General features: G+C 49.3%; 1 protein-coding gene across 4 annotated transcripts in view; it reads left to right on the top strand.

Annotated features, from left to right (window-relative positions):
* CDK5RAP2 (CDK5 regulatory subunit associated protein 2) overlaps positions 1-17,892 on the top strand; it is a 130,604-nt gene that overhangs the window by 90,066 nt on the left and 22,646 nt on the right. For all 4 annotated transcript variants that reach the window (XM_053282557.1, XM_053282556.1, XM_053282554.1 and 1 more), the window contains exons 23-30: positions 3,122-3,217; positions 5,087-5,675; positions 8,843-9,063; positions 10,421-10,469; positions 10,599-10,720; positions 11,600-11,725; positions 14,726-14,842; positions 16,374-16,563. In XM_053282557.1, coding sequence (XP_053138532.1) covers positions 3,122-3,217; positions 5,087-5,675; positions 8,843-9,063; positions 10,421-10,469; positions 10,599-10,720; positions 11,600-11,725; positions 14,726-14,842; positions 16,374-16,563 — 1,510 coding nt within the window. The remainder of the gene's footprint in view (positions 1-3,121; positions 3,218-5,086; positions 5,676-8,842; positions 9,064-10,420; positions 10,470-10,598; positions 10,721-11,599; positions 11,726-14,725; positions 14,843-16,373; positions 16,564-17,892) is intronic.

Here is a 17,892-nt window from a genome sequence, read left to right as displayed (position 1 = left end):
TGAGGCGGTATACAAATCTAACTAATAATAATAAACAATTTGAGGAAACTGGTCCAAGATCCCTCTCAACCATGTTGTTGTTATTGTCCTTTCCTGACATGGGAACGTAGAAAACTGCCTTCTACCGAGTCAGACCGTCGGTCCATCAAGCTCAGTATTGTCTACCCAGACTGGCTGGCAGCGGCTTCTCCAAGGCTGCAGGCAGGAGTTTCTCTGAGCCCTCTCTTAGAGATGCTGCCAGGGAGGGAACCTGGGACCTTCTGCATGCAAGCAGGCAGGTGCTCTTCCCAGAGTGGCCCCAGTCCAAGCCGGCCTGCAGAGCAAGTCTCTCTCTCTCTCTCTCTCTCTCTCTCTCTCTCTCTCTCTCTCTCTCTCTCTCTCTCTCTCTCTCTCTCTCTATGCCCTAGATGTGCCAATATGAAACGCCATCGCTCTGCAAGCAAGCATCCCGGGAAGTGTCAGGATAGGGTTGTAAATTGGATTAAAGGCCCAGCAGAGATGAGGTGAATGATGCCAGTCGTCTGGTGCCCTGAGGCCTCCGCGAGTAAAACGTGCCAGTCCAATGGCCCCTTAGTAATCCGGAGCCCTGCTTCGTCTCTAACAGCTCTGCGTCTTCTGGCAGAGTGAGATGCGAGATCTGCTCCCCCTCCCCTGCCGCCCGCAGTATTAAAATGATCTACTTTATCTGCCTCCAAGCAAACCAGTGTCTTCATAAAACCTTTTTAGTGTGCTGCATCTTATTTATTTGCCTTATTCTCCTATGTACCACTTGATCCACCAGGAAAGTGCATTGAAGAACCTGAGATAATATGCCTAATAAATAAGAAGCGAGCGTTAACTTGCAAAGAAAAAAATAGCAACATGCAAACCCGCTGCTCCTCTAGAATACCAGGGTGGAATGAAGCTGCCAAGGTGGAGGGGAGTGAGGGGTCCCCTAGAAGGGTTTGGGTCAGACGGCTCTTGAAGGTGGGGTCAACAGCCGCTTGTTCAGAGCAATCGCTTCTTTTTTTGTCGGTCTTGTTCCTAAACCCCGCGTCTTGAGGTGAAGGCAGCCTGCCCTGGACTCCAAGGTGGGCTTCCACCCAGGCACAGACCAGACTCATGGCTGTATCTCGCACCCATAGCCAGAGACAGCTGGCTAGTGCCACCGAGCGAATGGCCTCCTGACTGGCTCTTTGGGCCCTGGGTGTGAATTTGGGTGGGCAGGCAAGGTGGGCTGGATCTTCTCCGGTCTGCACTTTTTATTGGGATGGATGGGTTATTTATTATGTATTCATTACTTTTATGTCCCTCTCCTCCTACAAGGATCCCAGAGCGGTGTACTACAGACTCAGGTTTCTCCTCACAGCAACCCTGTGAAGTAGGTTAGCCTGAGAGAGAAGTGACTGGCTCAGAGTCACCCAGCTAGTTTCATGGCTGAATGGGGATTTGAACTCGGGTCTCCCCGGTCCTAGTCCAGCACTCTAACCACTACACCACACTGGGTTGTGCTTTGTGGTCTGAGAACTCCTACAGTGACGCACCTGCCCTGCCTCGACATCCCCGTTGGATGGTGACGTTCCGGTAGGGCACGGCTGCATGCCAGAAGAGCCCCAGCAGGCCTCCCTCCAGAAGGTTCTGAGTTGCCTTCATGGCATCTCCTCAGTGTCTTGCTCCAGCTTTCCAGTCATGAGGATCTCTCTCTTTCTTTCTTTCTTTCTTTCTTTCTTTCTTTCTTTCTTTCTTTCTTTCTTTCTTTCTTTCTTTCTTTCTCTTTCTCCTCAGTAAAATCCTTCTCCCAACTTATTTGGTTTTGCGGACTGTTTTCTCTCTATTTGCGATCAGTTCCGTTGTAATTGCTTCACAGCCAGGCACCATCTGTTGCCACAGGGGTCTCAGCCACAGTTTTCCTCGCCTTGGGGCACAAATGGGTTTCCAAAGGAGCGCACTCAGTCTGGTGGAAAAGTTGCCCATTCCAGCAAACGCTGTAAGTGGGTCATCTGCCTTGGAGGAGGGCAAGGGCGTCTCTTTGCCAGCAGTGCACTTTGGAGTCTTTGGAGGCCACAGTCAAATGGTAGCGGTTCCCCTGGGACTCCATAGCACCTGAAACGTCCCGTGGAGTGAGGGTGACAGTAGTCACTGGTCTATGTTAGTCAGGTGCCTGCGTCTGGAACAGGGCCCCAGAAGGTGATCTCAAGGAATGGGCAGGTTTTCATATGGTGAAGATAATGCTTTAGATACTGAGAGCGTGGCACTTGTAGGGTCCAGATGCCTGAGTGCTTCCAAGGAGAGCTGGTCTTGTGGCAGCCAACATGAATTGCCCCCTTTGCTAAGCAGGGTCTGCCTGAGTTTGCATTTGGATGGGTGACTGCATGCGAGCTCTGTCTGCCGTAAGGTTGGGGATGTGGCCATGGCAGTGGCTTTCTGAGGTTTCAGACAGGGGCCAGTGTAGACTGTACTGTAGACAGTGCTGAGCTAGATGGACCAATAGACTGTCTCTGTATAAGGCAGCTTCCTATGTACCTATTTGGGGATGGGTCTGTAGCTCAGTGGCAGAGCATCTGCTTGTATGCTGAAGGTCCCAGGTTCAGTCCCTGGCAGCATCTCCAGGTAGGGCTGGGAGAAATTCCTGCCTGAAACCTTGGAGAGCTGCTGCCAGTCAGTGTAAACCAGGCCTGCTGAGCTTTGGCCCTCCTACAAATATTGGCCTACAACTCCCATAACCCCTTGCTATTGGCCACTGTAGCTGGGGATTATGGGAATTGTAGTCCAAAACCAGCTGGGGGCCAAAGTTGAGCAGGCCAGGTGTTGACGGACCTAAACTACAGAGATGAATGGTTCAGCCTTTGTGTAAGATAATTTCCTCCGTTCCTCTAATCAATAGAAACCGGCTTTGTTTAGATGAGACTGCTCAGCTTCAGTTCTCCCGCAGCTCTTGGCCTACAACTCCCAACATCCTTCACAAGCCTGGGAGTTGTAGTTCAGAAACAGCCAGAGGGCCCCAGGTGTGCAGCCCTGGTCTAGATAAACCCCACCCTTCCAAGCTGCTGGAACTGTTTCTGCTTAAAAGGATCTGCGTATACTTCTGTTTTCTAGCCGCTCAGAGGTATGTTCTCTCTCCTCGCTTCCTTTTCTCTGCCAGAATCCTTGATCGAAATGGATTGCACCGAAGCGGACATCAGTTTGGCCAGTGGTGAAACCAAAGATGAGATGTGCCAAGATCAGAGCAGCGGTCCAGGTATCAAGAGGGAGACGCGCTGGGGGAGGGTCATTTTGTTTCTTGAAATTGCAGCTGTTTGTTTATGGGAGTTAATTGCCCCCCTTTTACCATTGTTTGTAGCTTTTAAATATTGTTTACTTAATTAGGCTGGCACAGCAGCCCTTGCGGGTCCCGCTGTAGTCTCCGAAGAGCTGCGTTTTCGGAAGGGTCACTAGGATTTATTGGCATGGCTTCCTAATAAAAATAATGAGATCTGTGCTCAACTCCCCATGCACCCAGTCCTGCAGAATTTCTCTGATCCTGCCTGTGAATTTTTTTTTTTAAAGTCAGCAAATACATTCTGAAATGCTTGAATTTCTCAGAAAACCTGCTGCCACCAGTCTGGCTTTCTTTAAAAGATAAACAGGTTGTTTGATGCAAATGTAAATTAGGTTATGGCAGTCTTGTAATTTTGGAGGGTGAGTGTGTGTCCATAAGCTTTGGGTGGAGGCCTCAGGTGCTCGGAAAGTGGCACGCTTCCCCCCAGGACTCTCTCCTGGTGTCCAGACCTGAGTCAAGCAAGGGATTCTGGAGGTACGAGCTCTGAATGGGAGCTGTTAAACCTACAGAAGGCTGGTGCTGACAGAGGGTTTATGCTGCCGGTGAGAGCTCCATTCCTTCCCGGATCCCTCCTGCACTGGCTTTCCTCTCCTCGCTGTCAGGATGGGGGCTTTGAGCAGCCAGGCGAGCACTCCACCTTCAAAGCTGGAGCTTTTTCCTAACAAGGTGTGTCACCTCTGCCTTGAGGCTCCCTGTAATAGAGATTCCCAGGCGCTGATGACAACATCTCTCATCTTCTCCAGGCAAAGGCCATGGCAGCTGGGGAGGATCGGATGCGTCACCAACACAGTCTGGGAATCCCTGCTATAGGGAACACTGGGCAGAAGTTGTGCTGGTGGGCACCAGGTCAGCATTCCTGCAAGGCTCTTCCGAGGAGCTTGACGGACTCTGGGTGCTCCAGCCCTGAAGGATCTGGGAGTTGGTTCTTGGGACCAGGGATCCGGGGTGGGGGGGCGCGGGCTCCTCCTCTGGTCGGTGTCTGGGAGAATTCCCTCCCGTTAATGAATGGGGGATGTGGAAGGGTGGTTGGGGGATGTAGAGGTGGGAATGTGCTAGAAATGGCAGTGAAACTTGTCATATCTGAGAGAGGATACAAGCTGTAAGGACCTGTAATCGCAGCCTGAAAGAAAAAAGAGAGCTCCAAATTCTTGTCCAGGATTAAACTCCGAGCCAGAGAATTCCACCCAAACCCTCCCAGGCCCCAAACGTTTGTATATCATTTGTCGTTGGAGACCATGGGGACTGAAGCATCCCTGGTCTCAGGCTGCAAGGGGCCGCCATCTTGGTGCGCCCTGGCGGAATTGTGGCAGGGATTCCCTTGGTCTGTGCAAGCCTTCTTTGTGGCCTAGGATGGTGAATACTGCGAATACTTATAGACCACTTTTCGACAAAAGCGGTTTACATAGAGAAATAAATAAATAAGATGGCCCCGCCCTGTCCCCAAAGAGCTCATGGTCTAAAAAGGAACATAAGAGAGCCCCCAGCAACAGCCACTGGAGGAATGCTGTGCTGGGGCTGGATAGGGCCAGTTGCTCTCCCCCTGCTAAATACAGAGAAGCACCACTTTAAAAAGGTGCCTCTTTGCTCAGTTAGCAAGCGATCTGACTAGCCAGAGCCCACCACCGTGGGGTGCAAATAACAGTACTATTAGTATTAAATACAGATGGTGCATAAGGAATACTTTTTAAATCTTTGATTGCAGAAATAAGGGGATTTCTTTCTCAGAATTAAGATGTTTGACCTTTTAGGCAAATCCTAGGTGTGTGATATACTGACTGTCTTTTCCAGAAACCAGCTCTAATGAACATGAGTCAAGTTTCCCAGCTGTGAAAGGGCTCAATCAGGAATTGGATTTCCTGGACAAGCAAGATGCGGTTTCAACCACGACATATTCTGGGTCCAAGAGCCTGCTCTCACTCAAACTGAGCTCGGGCAGCACAGATCTGTTTGATGAATGTGAAATCATGGACGATGTTGAGGAGCTGAGGCGGAGAATTAAGGAGCTGAAATCTGAACTGGCCAAGTACACCACGAGCCCATCTCAGACGGCCCAGCCTCTGCCTCCTGGCAATCTTTTTGGTACCGTTCAGAATGACGGCAAGTTGCCCACAAACGGCCACTTGCTGCCAGTGCTGGACACAACTGGGCACGAGAGGCAGGCCTTTGACGATGGCCACCAGCAAGTCGATGATCCAATCCACATGGAGAATCTGACTCCTTGTGTCTTGGAGAAGGAGGACGAAGGAGCGGTCGAGAAGCTCAAGGAGCTGCTGTTGGAAAACGAGGCCGAGCTGGAGAAAGAGCAGATTGCAAATATCCATCTCCTGGATGAAGTGTACCGTCTGCAGAGCAAGCTTCAAGGGGCTTCTCCGTCAAGGTGAGTAAAGCTGGAACACATCAGAGGCTGGGAGGAGAAGCAAGGATGCAGAGAGTTCAGGAGTGCAATTTCCATAGGGCTCTGGGCAGGTCAGCCACCTAGTGGTGCAGTGAGGAAATGACTTGACTAGCAAGCCAGAGATTGTCAGTTCGAATTCCCGCTGCTATGTTTCCTAGACTATGGGTGGGAAACACCTATATTGGGCAGCAGCGATACAGGAAGATGCTGAAAGGCATCATCATCTCATACTGCTTGGGCGATGGCAATGGTAAACCCCTCCTGTATTCTACCAAAGAGAACCACAAGGTGCAGTGCTCGCCTGGAGTCGATACCGACTCGACAGCACACTTTACCTTTACCTGGGCAGGCCACATTCATGGCTTATGCCAGGAGGGAGCAAACTTTACACATTGCAGTAATGTCATATTGGCCTGATAGTTGGGAATGTGAGCCAATGAAGCACTAAGCCTACATGCCCCCCGCACAGCATTTCCCCATCATTGCCTCCTCTGCTCGGGCACAGAACTGTGACCCCAGACTCCTGGCTTGTGAAACCACATGATCGAGTCCTAGTTTTGTATCGTGCTTTATATACCACAGTTGAACGATGCCTTCCAGGTTAGGGAGGCATGCGGAGGCAGGAATCGTTTGTGCCCAAGGGGAGGAAGGAATGTGTGGTCTCAGCGTTCCTTTGGTTCACTTTCCCGGTCCCATTAGTGGTTTCTGAGCTCATCTGAACTGGGTTGTCAGGAGAGTAAAATATAATCGAGAATCCTTTGTTTCTTATAATTCACACTTTTTTTCTACACGGACACCTGTTCAAATCAGCGTACAAGTTTAGTTTAGGGAACTGTAAGCAATGCAATTATAAGGTAAGGTATAATTGGAGCCAAAACCTAAAGAATGCCCACTGAATTGGCCCTGTTCCCTGTGATTCCCCAATCAGTTGCTATAGAGTCCCAGCTGAGCTGAAAGTTCTTTATGGAACTCCGACAACAGCACTCCAACCCTTGGCAGAGCGATTGCTTTGGGCCTCTTGTCTGAATCCCTCAGAGTCTCGATGGCGTGTTGAGGCACAATTGCCCTGCAGCATGGTGAAACGTGAAGCTGCCCTGTGCTGAGTCAGACCCTTGGTCCATCTATCTCAGTATTGTCTACTCTGACTGGCAGCAGCTCCCCAGGGTTTCAGGCAGGAGTGTTTGCCAGCCCTATCTGGTGGTGTCAGCGGTTGAACCTGGGACCTTCTGCATGCCAAGCAGATGCTATTCCATTGAACTACACTTCTTCTCTGAAAGGGGATGGGTCCATAGCTCGGTGGCAGAGCATCTGCTTTCCATGCAGCAGGGCCCAGGTTCAATCCCTGGCAGCATCTCCAGGTAGGGCTGGGAGAGACTCCTGCCTGAAACCACAAAGGAACCACTGTCAGTCAGTATAGAGCTAGATGGACAAACGATCTGACTTGGAATAAGGTAGACCTGTGAGCCGTATGATGCTGAATCGGACCCTTGGGCCATCTAGCCCAATATTGCCTATTTTGCCTGGTGGCAGCTTTCTGAAATCTCAGGGGTTCTTTCTCATTATCTGCAATCTTCCCTGGAACCTGGGATCTTCTCCATTCAACCATATGCTCTGCCACATATGCGCTGAGTTATACATCCTTGCCCTTGTTGCAAGCTGCACGAGTGAGTTGTATACTAGTGCAAAGCCATAGATCTGAAGGCACTTTGGTTGTGATCCAGACCCCAAGGGCATGTGGGTTTCTCACCTCCTGCTATGATGCCTCTCCTGCCCAGTTTGACTATCCAGAGGCAGTTTTTCCCTCTCCGGCTTTGTTTTGTTGCATCTGCCGCCCAACTGCTTCCCTGTCCCCATCTTGTTTCTTCGCATTGTTTTATACACTGCATCTAGGTCTGAGGAAATTAGATTTTTATTAGTACATGTCAGGTTCACGGGTACACAGTATGTCGGGCGGAAATGCTCTCCGTAAATGAATATTTCAAAACCTGGCTCTATTTATTCCTCTGTTAAAATAGGGAGAACATTTTTTTAACAAAACAAACAGATATGATTGGGTTCACTTCAGGCTATTTGCTCTGGGGTGTGAAACTGGTTTTAATGATGGAATCACACTAGATTGGTTCAGTGACAGTTTGTCCCGCTCCTCTGCGCCTGGGAATAATCAAGAAAATAAGACAAACGTCTGAAATGATCATTGATCTTCTTGATGGGAAGTTATTTTTTTAAATGTTGCTAAGTTGATTGGGCGCTGTTTAAATAAGCCTCCTCATAATTCTGCATAATTCTGCTGTGAATGTGACCTTGTTTAAAAACAAAAAAGATGACAGTGTTTTCTTTTGTAAAGAATGTGTAAGTGTTTTGACTATGACTTTGTTAGTATAATAAAGGGCAGGACTTTGGCTTGGATCCAGAAATGGTGTTGCATGATTAGAAGTCACAGAGGAAGCTGCCTTCTACCGAGTCAGACCCTAGGTCCATCTAGCTCAGTGTTGTCTACACTGACTGGCAGCAACTTGGCCAAGATTGCAGACAGGAGTCTCTCCCAGCCCTACCTGGAGATGCCACCAGGGATTGAGCCAGGGACCTTCTGCATGCAAAGCAGATGCTCCACTGGGCTACAGCCTCTAAAGGGAAGATCTTACGACAGGCAGTGCACACCATCCAAACCAGAGTAGCCTCTGCTTAGCTAAGGGGACAATTCACGTTTACCCGTAGCAAAATGTTCAGTCCCTGGCGGCATCTCCAGGTGGGGCTGGGAGAGACTCCTGCCTGCAGCCTTGGAGAAGCTGCTGCCAGTTAGTGTAGACCACACTGAGCTAGATGGATGCACCCTAACGCTTGTGGAGCTTGTGGGTGGTGCCAGCGTCCCATTCCTGCAGTTCCCCGCTTCTCTGAAAGCTGGCTTCATGGGACCCTTCAAGGGAGTTTTTCAGAGGACTGCAGAAGTGGAGTAAAATAGTCCCCCCCCTCATGTGACTGGAAGTCCTTTCTGGCCACGTAGCGCCACCTTGTACTCTTTCCCTCCCTCACAACTTGTGTGAAGCACCAGTCCCCAAAATGGCATCTGCATCTGTGTGGGTTTTTGTTTTTTGTTTTAATTTAAAAACATGCTAGAAGCCTCCTTCCGCAAGCTGGCCTCTCTCTTTCAGCGCCGACTCCCCAGCGCAGGAGCGCTCCTGCCTGCGCCAGAGGATCCGCGAGAGCCATAGTGTCTGCGTGACCTACCGGCAGCACCTGAGCAACCTCATCAAAGCATTTGAGGAGCTGCTCCAGGCCAGCACGGTGGACTTCTACATCGCCGAGGGCTTCCGCGAACAGCTCAGCCAAAGCGTCCAGCTCTTTGAGAGGCTGGAGAAGCAGTGCCTCTACGGTGGGTGGTTGTCGCCTCTTGAGAATTCTTCAGAATTCTTTATGTTTAAGAATGCAAGACCAGCCCTGCTGGACCAGGCCCAAGGAGGCCTCTCTAGTCCAGCATCCCGTTTCCCACAGTGGCCCACCAGATGCCTCTGAGAAGCCCACAGGCAAGAGGTGGATGAGGGCATGCCCTCTCTTTTGCCACTGGTATTTAGAGGCCTTGTGCTTCTGAGGCTGGAGGTGGCCTATAGCCCTCCGACCATTAGCCACTGATAGATCGGCATGAATTTGTCTAAGCCCCTTTTAAGGCCTTCCAAACTAATGGCCATCACCATTTCCCATGGCAAAGAATTCCATAGATTACATTTGTGCTGTGTGAAAAGTTTGACACACGTGGCTTTTCCTCGTGTGTTTTCTGATCCACAGGTTGGTGTGGTTATTCCCATACCCTGGAACCACACTGCGATGTTCTGTGGCCTGGGCAGCTCTTGAATCACTTGGAGAAATGTGTGCGCGCGTGCTGCCCTGTGGCACAACAACCGTGCACTTTTTCTTAGAACGGGGTGCACATCTTCAGCTGGACAACAACTCCCAGCATGCTCAGCCACAGGGGGGCAGACGTTTCCAAGATTTGGTGGCCGTTTGGATGGCCGATCCCAACAGAGCTCCATCTGAGCATTAATATTGTGGTTAGCGTGTCGGGGCAAACGTCCTCCCAAGTCAGAGCGCCTTCCATTATTGTATTTCAAACCCCTTTGCGTTGGCAAGGCGTTTCTCTTGTGAAGAAACATTAAAATGCCTCTCCCTTCAAATCAGCAGATGGTGTCATATATACTAATGAAGTTGCTGACAACGGAGGCAATTCGATATATCTTTGCACAACAGGGTTGCACTGAATCACAAGTTAAAAATAAAAGGGAGCCTGGAGCAGAATGCTCAAGCAGGCGGAGAATTGGGGGCTATGTGGAAACGATAGCCATCCTCAAATAACACAAGTGTTGTTTCATAGGAGGAGTGGACTTCTTCCCTGTTGCTCTTGTGGGCAAGCCAAGAACCAGTGGATTCAGAAGTAACATTAGGAATACTTTCTGTTGTCCACTCTTGGACAGTGGAACAGTCTGCCTCATACAGGTCAGACACCCTTTTGCTGGAGGTTTTTAAACAGACTGGACGGCCATCGGTCCGGGAAGCCGTTGCAGTTTCCTACATTGGGCAAGGGGTTGGACTGGTTAGCTTCCAATATCCCTTCCAATTCTGTCTTGCCGCCAGATTTGGCATCTCCCTTTTGACCATTTTTTAAATCTTCATTTGTGAAATTGACTTAAATGAGGTAAGAAAACTGCCGCCTCAGCATCCTTCTTTTCTCTTTGCAGGAGAGTCCTTAGACGACGAGATGGCTCACATTTGTGGCCTAGTGCGAAGGTAAAGTGGCATTAGCATTTTGCTAATATTTATTTCAGTGGAGAGCCCATCTCTGCTCTGACAGTCCCAAGACAGGTTGCAACAGTTGCTCAATGGAAAACACAAATATCTCCCCCCTTTTCCCTGTAGCTTGTCCGACTCTGAGATGTCAGACAAATCATGCCATTTGGAACCTCCCGAGCAGAAGCAAGGAGGAGCCGAGGAGGGCGAGCGAGAGAAACTGGCTGTGGTTCCAGCCAAACTCCCTCCAGGTAAACTCAATTCCCCACAGACAGCTTGCTTTGTGTAGATGGCTCTGCATGAGGGTCCCAGACAGTCTTCTATCCTCCTCTGCCTTCATTCCTTCAGACTGCTTTGTGGTGAGTTAACAACAGTCCTCTAGGCAGTCATTCACAAGAAGAAAACCCGACATTCGGCAGGTGATGATTAAGTTACCTTCGCTTCTAACTTTGGAAATGCCAGGCTAGGGTTTCGTTGGGACTAGAGCATGCTACATAATTGATAGCGGGAGTGAGGCTTGACCTGCAAATGTACACCGGGCACACTCCCCGGTCTGCTCTGCTAGCAGCTCAGAGGAAAGCGGGTGGCATTGGGTGAAGTAGCTCTTTTCCGAACTGCTGTCCTGCCCAATGAGATGGGCAAAGGGCGGAGGAATCCCTGACTGCTGCGGAAATGTACGGCAGGTGGAGGAACACCTGTAGATTTCTCGAAGAAAATATCAGAGGTATTCGGCTGAAACCGGACATCGCAGCCTCTCTTATTTGCTCTTGTGTGTTATGCCGATCTAGTATTTCTCTTATGGGAGTTCTTCGTTTAGTGCCATCAATGTATGTGGTTCCAGGCCTAAGGGGTAGTGAGGGAGAGTGGGCAGAATCACGTAAGGGGTCTCCACCCACAACAGACAGGAGAGCTGCTAGGCTTGGGGGTTCCCTTGTATTGGTGGAGTTCTGGTTTGGTTTTTCCTCATACTTCTTCCTTTGCTTAGCACTTATGTGGTCCGAAAGCAGTAAACGTGGATATCCAGAAGCATGCCTGACTTGTAAAGAGTTTCGATGCATTTTTGTTGTTGTTTTGTTTTTTGGTCTCGCTGCTCCAGACTGAGCTGGTCTCTCTCTTTGCGATTTGTTTAGAGCTGTTAATGGAGCATCTTCAAGAAATACGCATGCTGAGGCACCAGCTGGAGGAATCCATTAAAACCAACGACCAGTTGAGGAAGCAGCTGGAGCAACAGGTGGTGGACTCCGCACAGGATCCAGGTACCTGGCTTGGGAGTTGATCTCTGTTGTGTACTGGATGCCGTGGAGGAGTCTGGGTCTGAACTCTCCAGTCTGAAATGCAGTGATCTGGGCATGGTAGCTTGGGAGATGTGTTTGCCCTGCCATAGCAGTACTTCTGGCCTTTGTGTGTCTCTCACCACAGTCGTTTAGAAAAGGGAGACACCAGGTAACAACTACTGCGCTGGGCTGCAGAGGGAGAGTAGCTCCCTTTCTACCGAACAAAAGGGCACAAAAGCTCATCTGTTCCCCCAGAATGAACTCCCAGTTTGTAAGATGTGTGCAACGGCTTTGCTCCCACTTGCACTCCCAAGTCCTGAACTCTGATCCCAGCTTGGACAAAAGGCACGAGCCTCTAGAAAAGCTGGCTTTAAGGCTTCAGTAGTCTCTGAGCTACTGGCACCAAACGCAGCTCTGGGAAGTTCCTGAGCCTGGGGAGCCCCGGAGATGTGCGATTCTCGCGATTGCCCGATGGAGCTCCTGAAAGCTCCTTGACCCCCATGAGCTGCAATGGAGGCAGCCTCTCTGCAACGTCAAGGGGCAGTTGACAGTCTGGGGTGTACAGATTTTAGATTTATTTATGCAACATATCTGTATACCACCCCAAGCCATCTCTGGGCAGTTGACAATCAAACGATACGAACTGCTGCAATAAAACAAAAACACTGCAGCAATTTAAACATTTTAAAACAATGTTAAGAACTATTAAAACAGCATTTAATTAGATGCTTGGGTGAATAAATGTGTCCTTGGAGACCTTTTAAAACTGGTCAGAGATGGGGAGGCTCTTATTTCAGCAGGGAGCGCATTCCAAAGCCTCGGGGCAGCAATGGAGAAGGCCCATCCCTGAGTTAGCCACCAGACGAGCCGGTGGCAACCGCCAACGAACCTCTCCAGATGATCTCAATGGGCGGTGGGGTTCATGGCGAAGAAGACGTTCTCTTAAATGTCCAGGGCCTAAGCTGTGTAGCAGTTTAATATACCAAGTTAGAGCAGACATCCTGAATCTGTAATACATCCAGACATTATGAGCTGGACACATTTATATTCCAAGCCAAATCCTTAACAAGCTCTGGCAGCGTCACTTCATGTGTGGCGGGGCGGAAATCCAAACCACTTAAACAAAGCTGTGCATTTCTGGCCTGGTTTTCTCTCCTCCACCACCACCACCACCACCACCACCAAAGGAATGGTCAGTTAACAACCTTGCCTGCACCAGAAGACAGAAATGATCTTCCCTCTGAGGGCGCCCTGACCCCTATTGTTGCAAGGCATTGGAGCTCAGGAGCGTCACCCGCCCCTCCGTTTGGGTGTTGTAAATGGATGCTATCTGCACATGGCATCTCTGCTCGGGAGTAATTTACACTGATGGAAAAGTATATCTAAACACCCCCTGATTTTCTGCATGAAGTATTTACACTCTGCTGGAAAGGCACGCCGCGAAATGACCACACCTGAATCTCTTCCAGGTTTTTTTTATGGCTTCATAAAGATGCAGGGAAAGGACATCTGTTAATGCAGCAGGCGTATATTATTGTACACCTTCCATCCATCTTTCTGTTACTTGAGCAAATTTATCACTGTGCGATGGGAAGGCTGGGAGAGGAGAAGGAACGGGGCTGCTTGCTCAGAGGGAGGGAGATTCTCCTACATTTTCTGCCGCTGAATGCCGAAGCAGAGCAGGTGTTGGGGGATCCGTGCCTGAATTCCTGACAATTTTCTTGTAAGCTGAGAAGCAGCCACAGGGGGTTGGAAGGTTCCCTTTGAGGCCATCCAGACCAACCCTCTGTTTGATGCAGGGAATCCAGCACTAGAGCATCCCTGGGTGACTGTCCGGCCTTGGGCCTGAAGACCTCCAGCGAGGAAGAGCCCACCACGCTTCTAGGTGACTGCTTCCGTTGTCAAACTGCTGTTCCTGCCAGGCAGTTGCTCGGGCCTGGGGATGATGGGAGTTGTAGCCCAACAGCACCTGGGGAAGTTTGAGACCGCGAACCCCTGGGTTAGAGGGACCAATGGTCTCACTCGGTGTAAAGCGGCTTCATCTTCCATAACCAAAAGAAGGGCCAGGAGGGTGAGCAGCCATTGTACAAGTGGCCTCGGCATGTGGAGGACAGCCTGGTCTGGTGGGAGCAAGTGTGACTGGTCCCCTTTGCTAAGCAGGGTCTGCCCTGGTTTGCATTGGAATGGGAGACTACATGCGTAAGCACTGCAAGATCTTCCCTTCAGGGGATGGATCCGCTCTGGGAAGAGCAGAAGGTTCCAAGTTCCCTCCCTGGCTTCTCCAAGATAGGGCTGAGAGAGACTCCTGCCTGCAACCTTGGAGAAGCCGCTGCCAGTCTGGGTAGACAATAGTGAGCTAGATGGACCAATAGTCTGACTCAGTATATGGCAGCTTCCTATGTTCCTTGTTAGTTTGTGTGTCTGTGTCTGGTGGGGAGGGGTGATGAGGGGAATCTCTCTCTCACACACACACCCAGCCCAGAGATTACCTCCCATGCAAAGACTGACCACACAGCTGCTCTGTAGGCTGTCCCACTCCTGCAGAGAGATCCAGTGAGACTCGCCTCGCCAAAACAAGAACGAAAAACAAACCACCCCAACTAGCATCCTTCTTTTAAAATGCAGTAATTTACCACGGCGTTGAAAAGGCCTGCAATCTGTCTTCTCGCAATCTCTGGCTGGAGGCCCAAGATAAGTGTGGCAATGTCTGCACCCAACACCATTATCTGCCAGGGATAATTTGCAATTTTGTCGATATTAGCCCAGCATCAGAAATGTTGTTCGGACGCCTGGCTCAGAGTCCACCTGAATTACCTTTCACTCTGTATGATGATAACCTTCAGAATATATAGGGGGTAAAATAGCTTTCCCAGCGTGTATTTTTCCCCTCCCTGCATTGTTTAAATTGCTCTTGTCTGGAAAAGTTTAATCTTTACTGACCTAGAGATGACTCATAAATCATTTTTATGTATATATTTATAGGTTCTGCAAACGTTTGTATCCGTGGCTCGGAGCAACATAATTCCCTGACTTCTGAAATTCATTTCCTGAGGAAGCAAAATCAGGTTCTGAATGTCATGCTGGCAAAAGGATCTCGAGGTGAGATAAGAAACTCAAAGTTAAAGGGAAACGACAGAAATTAGAAGAGAGCTTCTCGTTTTCTTTTTAATTTTGAGTCAGAAAACGATAGGACAATATTTTTGGTATCACACTTGAGAGAGAATATTTATATACACTGATTTACTGTTTGGCTGTTAGATTATCAGCTGTATTTGACAAGTTCCTGAGCATACCACTTAGGAAATAAAAGGCAGGTTACTAGTCGTCATTGTTTTTTGTTTTGTTCTATTGAAGCATTTGGGTCTCACCTTTCAATTTGCAGCAGAATTCTTGAGCTTGCTTGGCCTAGGCCACAGCCCCCATTTGCAGCTGGATGTGGAAGAAATAATAATAATGATGATAATGATAATAATAATAGCAATACCAGGGGATAGCAGAATAGAAGAAAAAGAAATAGAAAAAAAATCACCAAATACAAAGATCTACAAATTGAAATTGAAAGGCTGTGGCAGAAGAAGACCAAAATAATCCCAGTGGTAACTGGCGCCCTGGGTGCAGTTCCAAAAGACCTTGAAGAGCACCTCAACACCAGAGGGGCCACAGAAATCACTATCAGCCAATTACAAAAAGCAGCTTTACTGGGAACAGCCTATATTCTGCGACGATATCTATAACAATTGACAATAAAATTCAGCCATCCCAGGTCCTTGGGAAGGGCTCGATGTCTGGATAAAACAAACCAGTTAATAACACCTGTCTGTCTGTGTAAATAAATAATAATAAACTTTGAAAGAAGAATGGGTAGATTGTAGCATCGCCACTATACTTAGTTTCATTCTGCAGGAATGCTAAGTTCTTAATGTAATTAATAACTAGGAAGAAGAGCCCCATCCTGCACCTACCCCATGGGCCCCAGGTTAGGAACCCCTGCCAGTGTGGTGTAGTGGTTAGAGTGCTGGACTAGAACCGGGGAGACCCGAGTTCAAATCCCCATTCAGCCATTTAAAAAAAAAACTAGCTGGGTGTCTCTGGGCCAGTCACTTCTCTCTTAGCCTAACCTACTTCACAAGGTTGTTGTGAAAGAGAAACTCAAGTATGTAGTACACCGCTCTGGGCTCCTTGGAGGAAGAGCGGGATATAAATGTAATAACAATAATAATAATATATGCTTTTTTGTCCTTTAGTTTTGCCTCGAAGAGCCCCGTAAGGCTTGCTGCACTAAGAGAGTATCTGGTCTAAATTTCTTTCTGTGACCCCAAGTTTGAGAATTGATGTGAGAGGGAGGGGGTGAAATCTCTTTCTCTGCTTTGTGCACACCATAATACCTGTTTTGGAACTGAGGTAGGGTAGGGGTTAAACTTCCGTGTGGTTTTCACGCAGCTTTCCCTTTCAGCAGAAAATTGGAATGCTAAAATGGTAACCGTCGGATGCTCATCTCGTCTTGCTTATTACTTCGCTGAGTTGTTGTTGTTGTTTTCCACATGTCTCTTTAAAACAAGATTTTGAATTCCCCCAACGGTTTTGGCAAACTGAGGGCATTCTAAACAACTTGGGCTTCCTTTCCTCGCAGAGAAGCAAAAGGAAAACGAGAAGCTGCGAGAATCCCTTTCGAAGAAGCACTTTGCCGTTGAGCACCTTCACAAGGAGTACGAGCGCCTCGAGAAGGAAAATGCGAAGCTGCAGCTGCAAGTGGAGAAGCGGGAAGAAGAGAACGGACGCCTGACGCACGAAGTCTACAGCGTCCGGAACGAAGTCAATAGGTAGTGGCCCGGCCATTGCTTCAGTCCATGGCCTTGGAGGTGGGGCACGTGCCCCCACCCCCAACCCACCTCCAAGGTTATAGAGAAGGACTGCAGAACTCTGGCCCGCCAGCTGTCGTTGGACTGCAACTCCTATCATCCCTGACCATTGACCACGGTGTCTGGGGATGCTGGGAGTTGTAGTCCAACAGCAGCTGGAAGGCCAGAGTTCTGCAGCCCTGTCGTAGAGGCGCCTTTCCTTATTCTGAGGCATCAGCGATGGCCACAACTAGAGACAGGTTGTTGGGTGGGGCCCAGTGTAGGGCTTCACACTCGGGACCAACCTAGGCATTACACACACGGGTGTTTAAAAGCGTTGGGTTGGAACTGGGCCGGACCTGGGTTCATATCCTCTCCCAGCCATGCAGGTCTCCGGTTGGTAGTCTCTCTCATCGGCTCTCTCTTGGGTTAGGGTTAGGGTTAAGCTGGCACAGCCAGCTTAGCAGGACAGTTTGAGGCCAAGATAGGGGTGAAAAATCGCGTGCTCTTTAGGGGATCCTTGAAGGAAGGGTAGGACAGAAATGAAATAAAAGGCAGAAGCTCTTCTAGTTACTAAGCAATGCAACAATAGACACATAGGAAGCTGCCATATACTGAGCCAGACCATTGGTCCATCTGGCTCAATATTGTCTTCACAGACTGGCAGCGGCTTCTCCAAGGTTGCAGGCAGGAGTCTCTCTCAGCCCTCTCTTGGAGATGCTGCCAGGGAGGGAACTGGGAACCTTCTGCTCTTCCCAGGGGATGGAGCCACTCGGGGAAGAGCAGAAGGTTCCAAGTTCCTTCCCTGGCAGCATCTGGCTCAATGTTAACTGTGTTTGCATTCCGGGCTTGAAATACTGGACTGCCCAATCAAGGCGACAAAACTGAAGGCCAAACTGACCTACATGCAAAGGTGTGTCTTTGGACTCAGGTGCCCATTTCATGCCTGCAAAAACAGCTGTAGGAAGGGGACAAAGGAACGTGGGGCGGGGGAGAAGGGAACTGTTGGCCTTTTTAAAACTCAAATACGCTCCCCAAGGTGCTTCTTCAGACCCCCAGCCACCACCATAGGGGCCCAGAGGCATTGGCAAGGGTGGACAGACATCTGGAATCCCCCTGGAGGAAAAATGGCGGAGGGATGTGCATTTTGGTAGAAAAGGTACAGAAAGGGCACACACACACCTACTGTAATCTATTTGTTTTGCTGCGATGGGTTACCTGGGCTTCTGTGATTAGGAACATCTGCCTTATACAGAGTCAGACCTTGGTCCCTCTAGCTCAGCATTGTCTACACTGACTGGCAGCGGCTTT

Source organism: Hemicordylus capensis, chromosome 17, assembly GCF_027244095.1.
Source record: "Hemicordylus capensis ecotype Gifberg chromosome 17, rHemCap1.1.pri, whole genome shotgun sequence".
NCBI classification, from domain to species: Eukaryota; Metazoa; Chordata; class Lepidosauria; order Squamata; family Cordylidae; genus Hemicordylus; species Hemicordylus capensis.
This window is presented reverse-complemented; position numbering and strand designations above follow the sequence as displayed.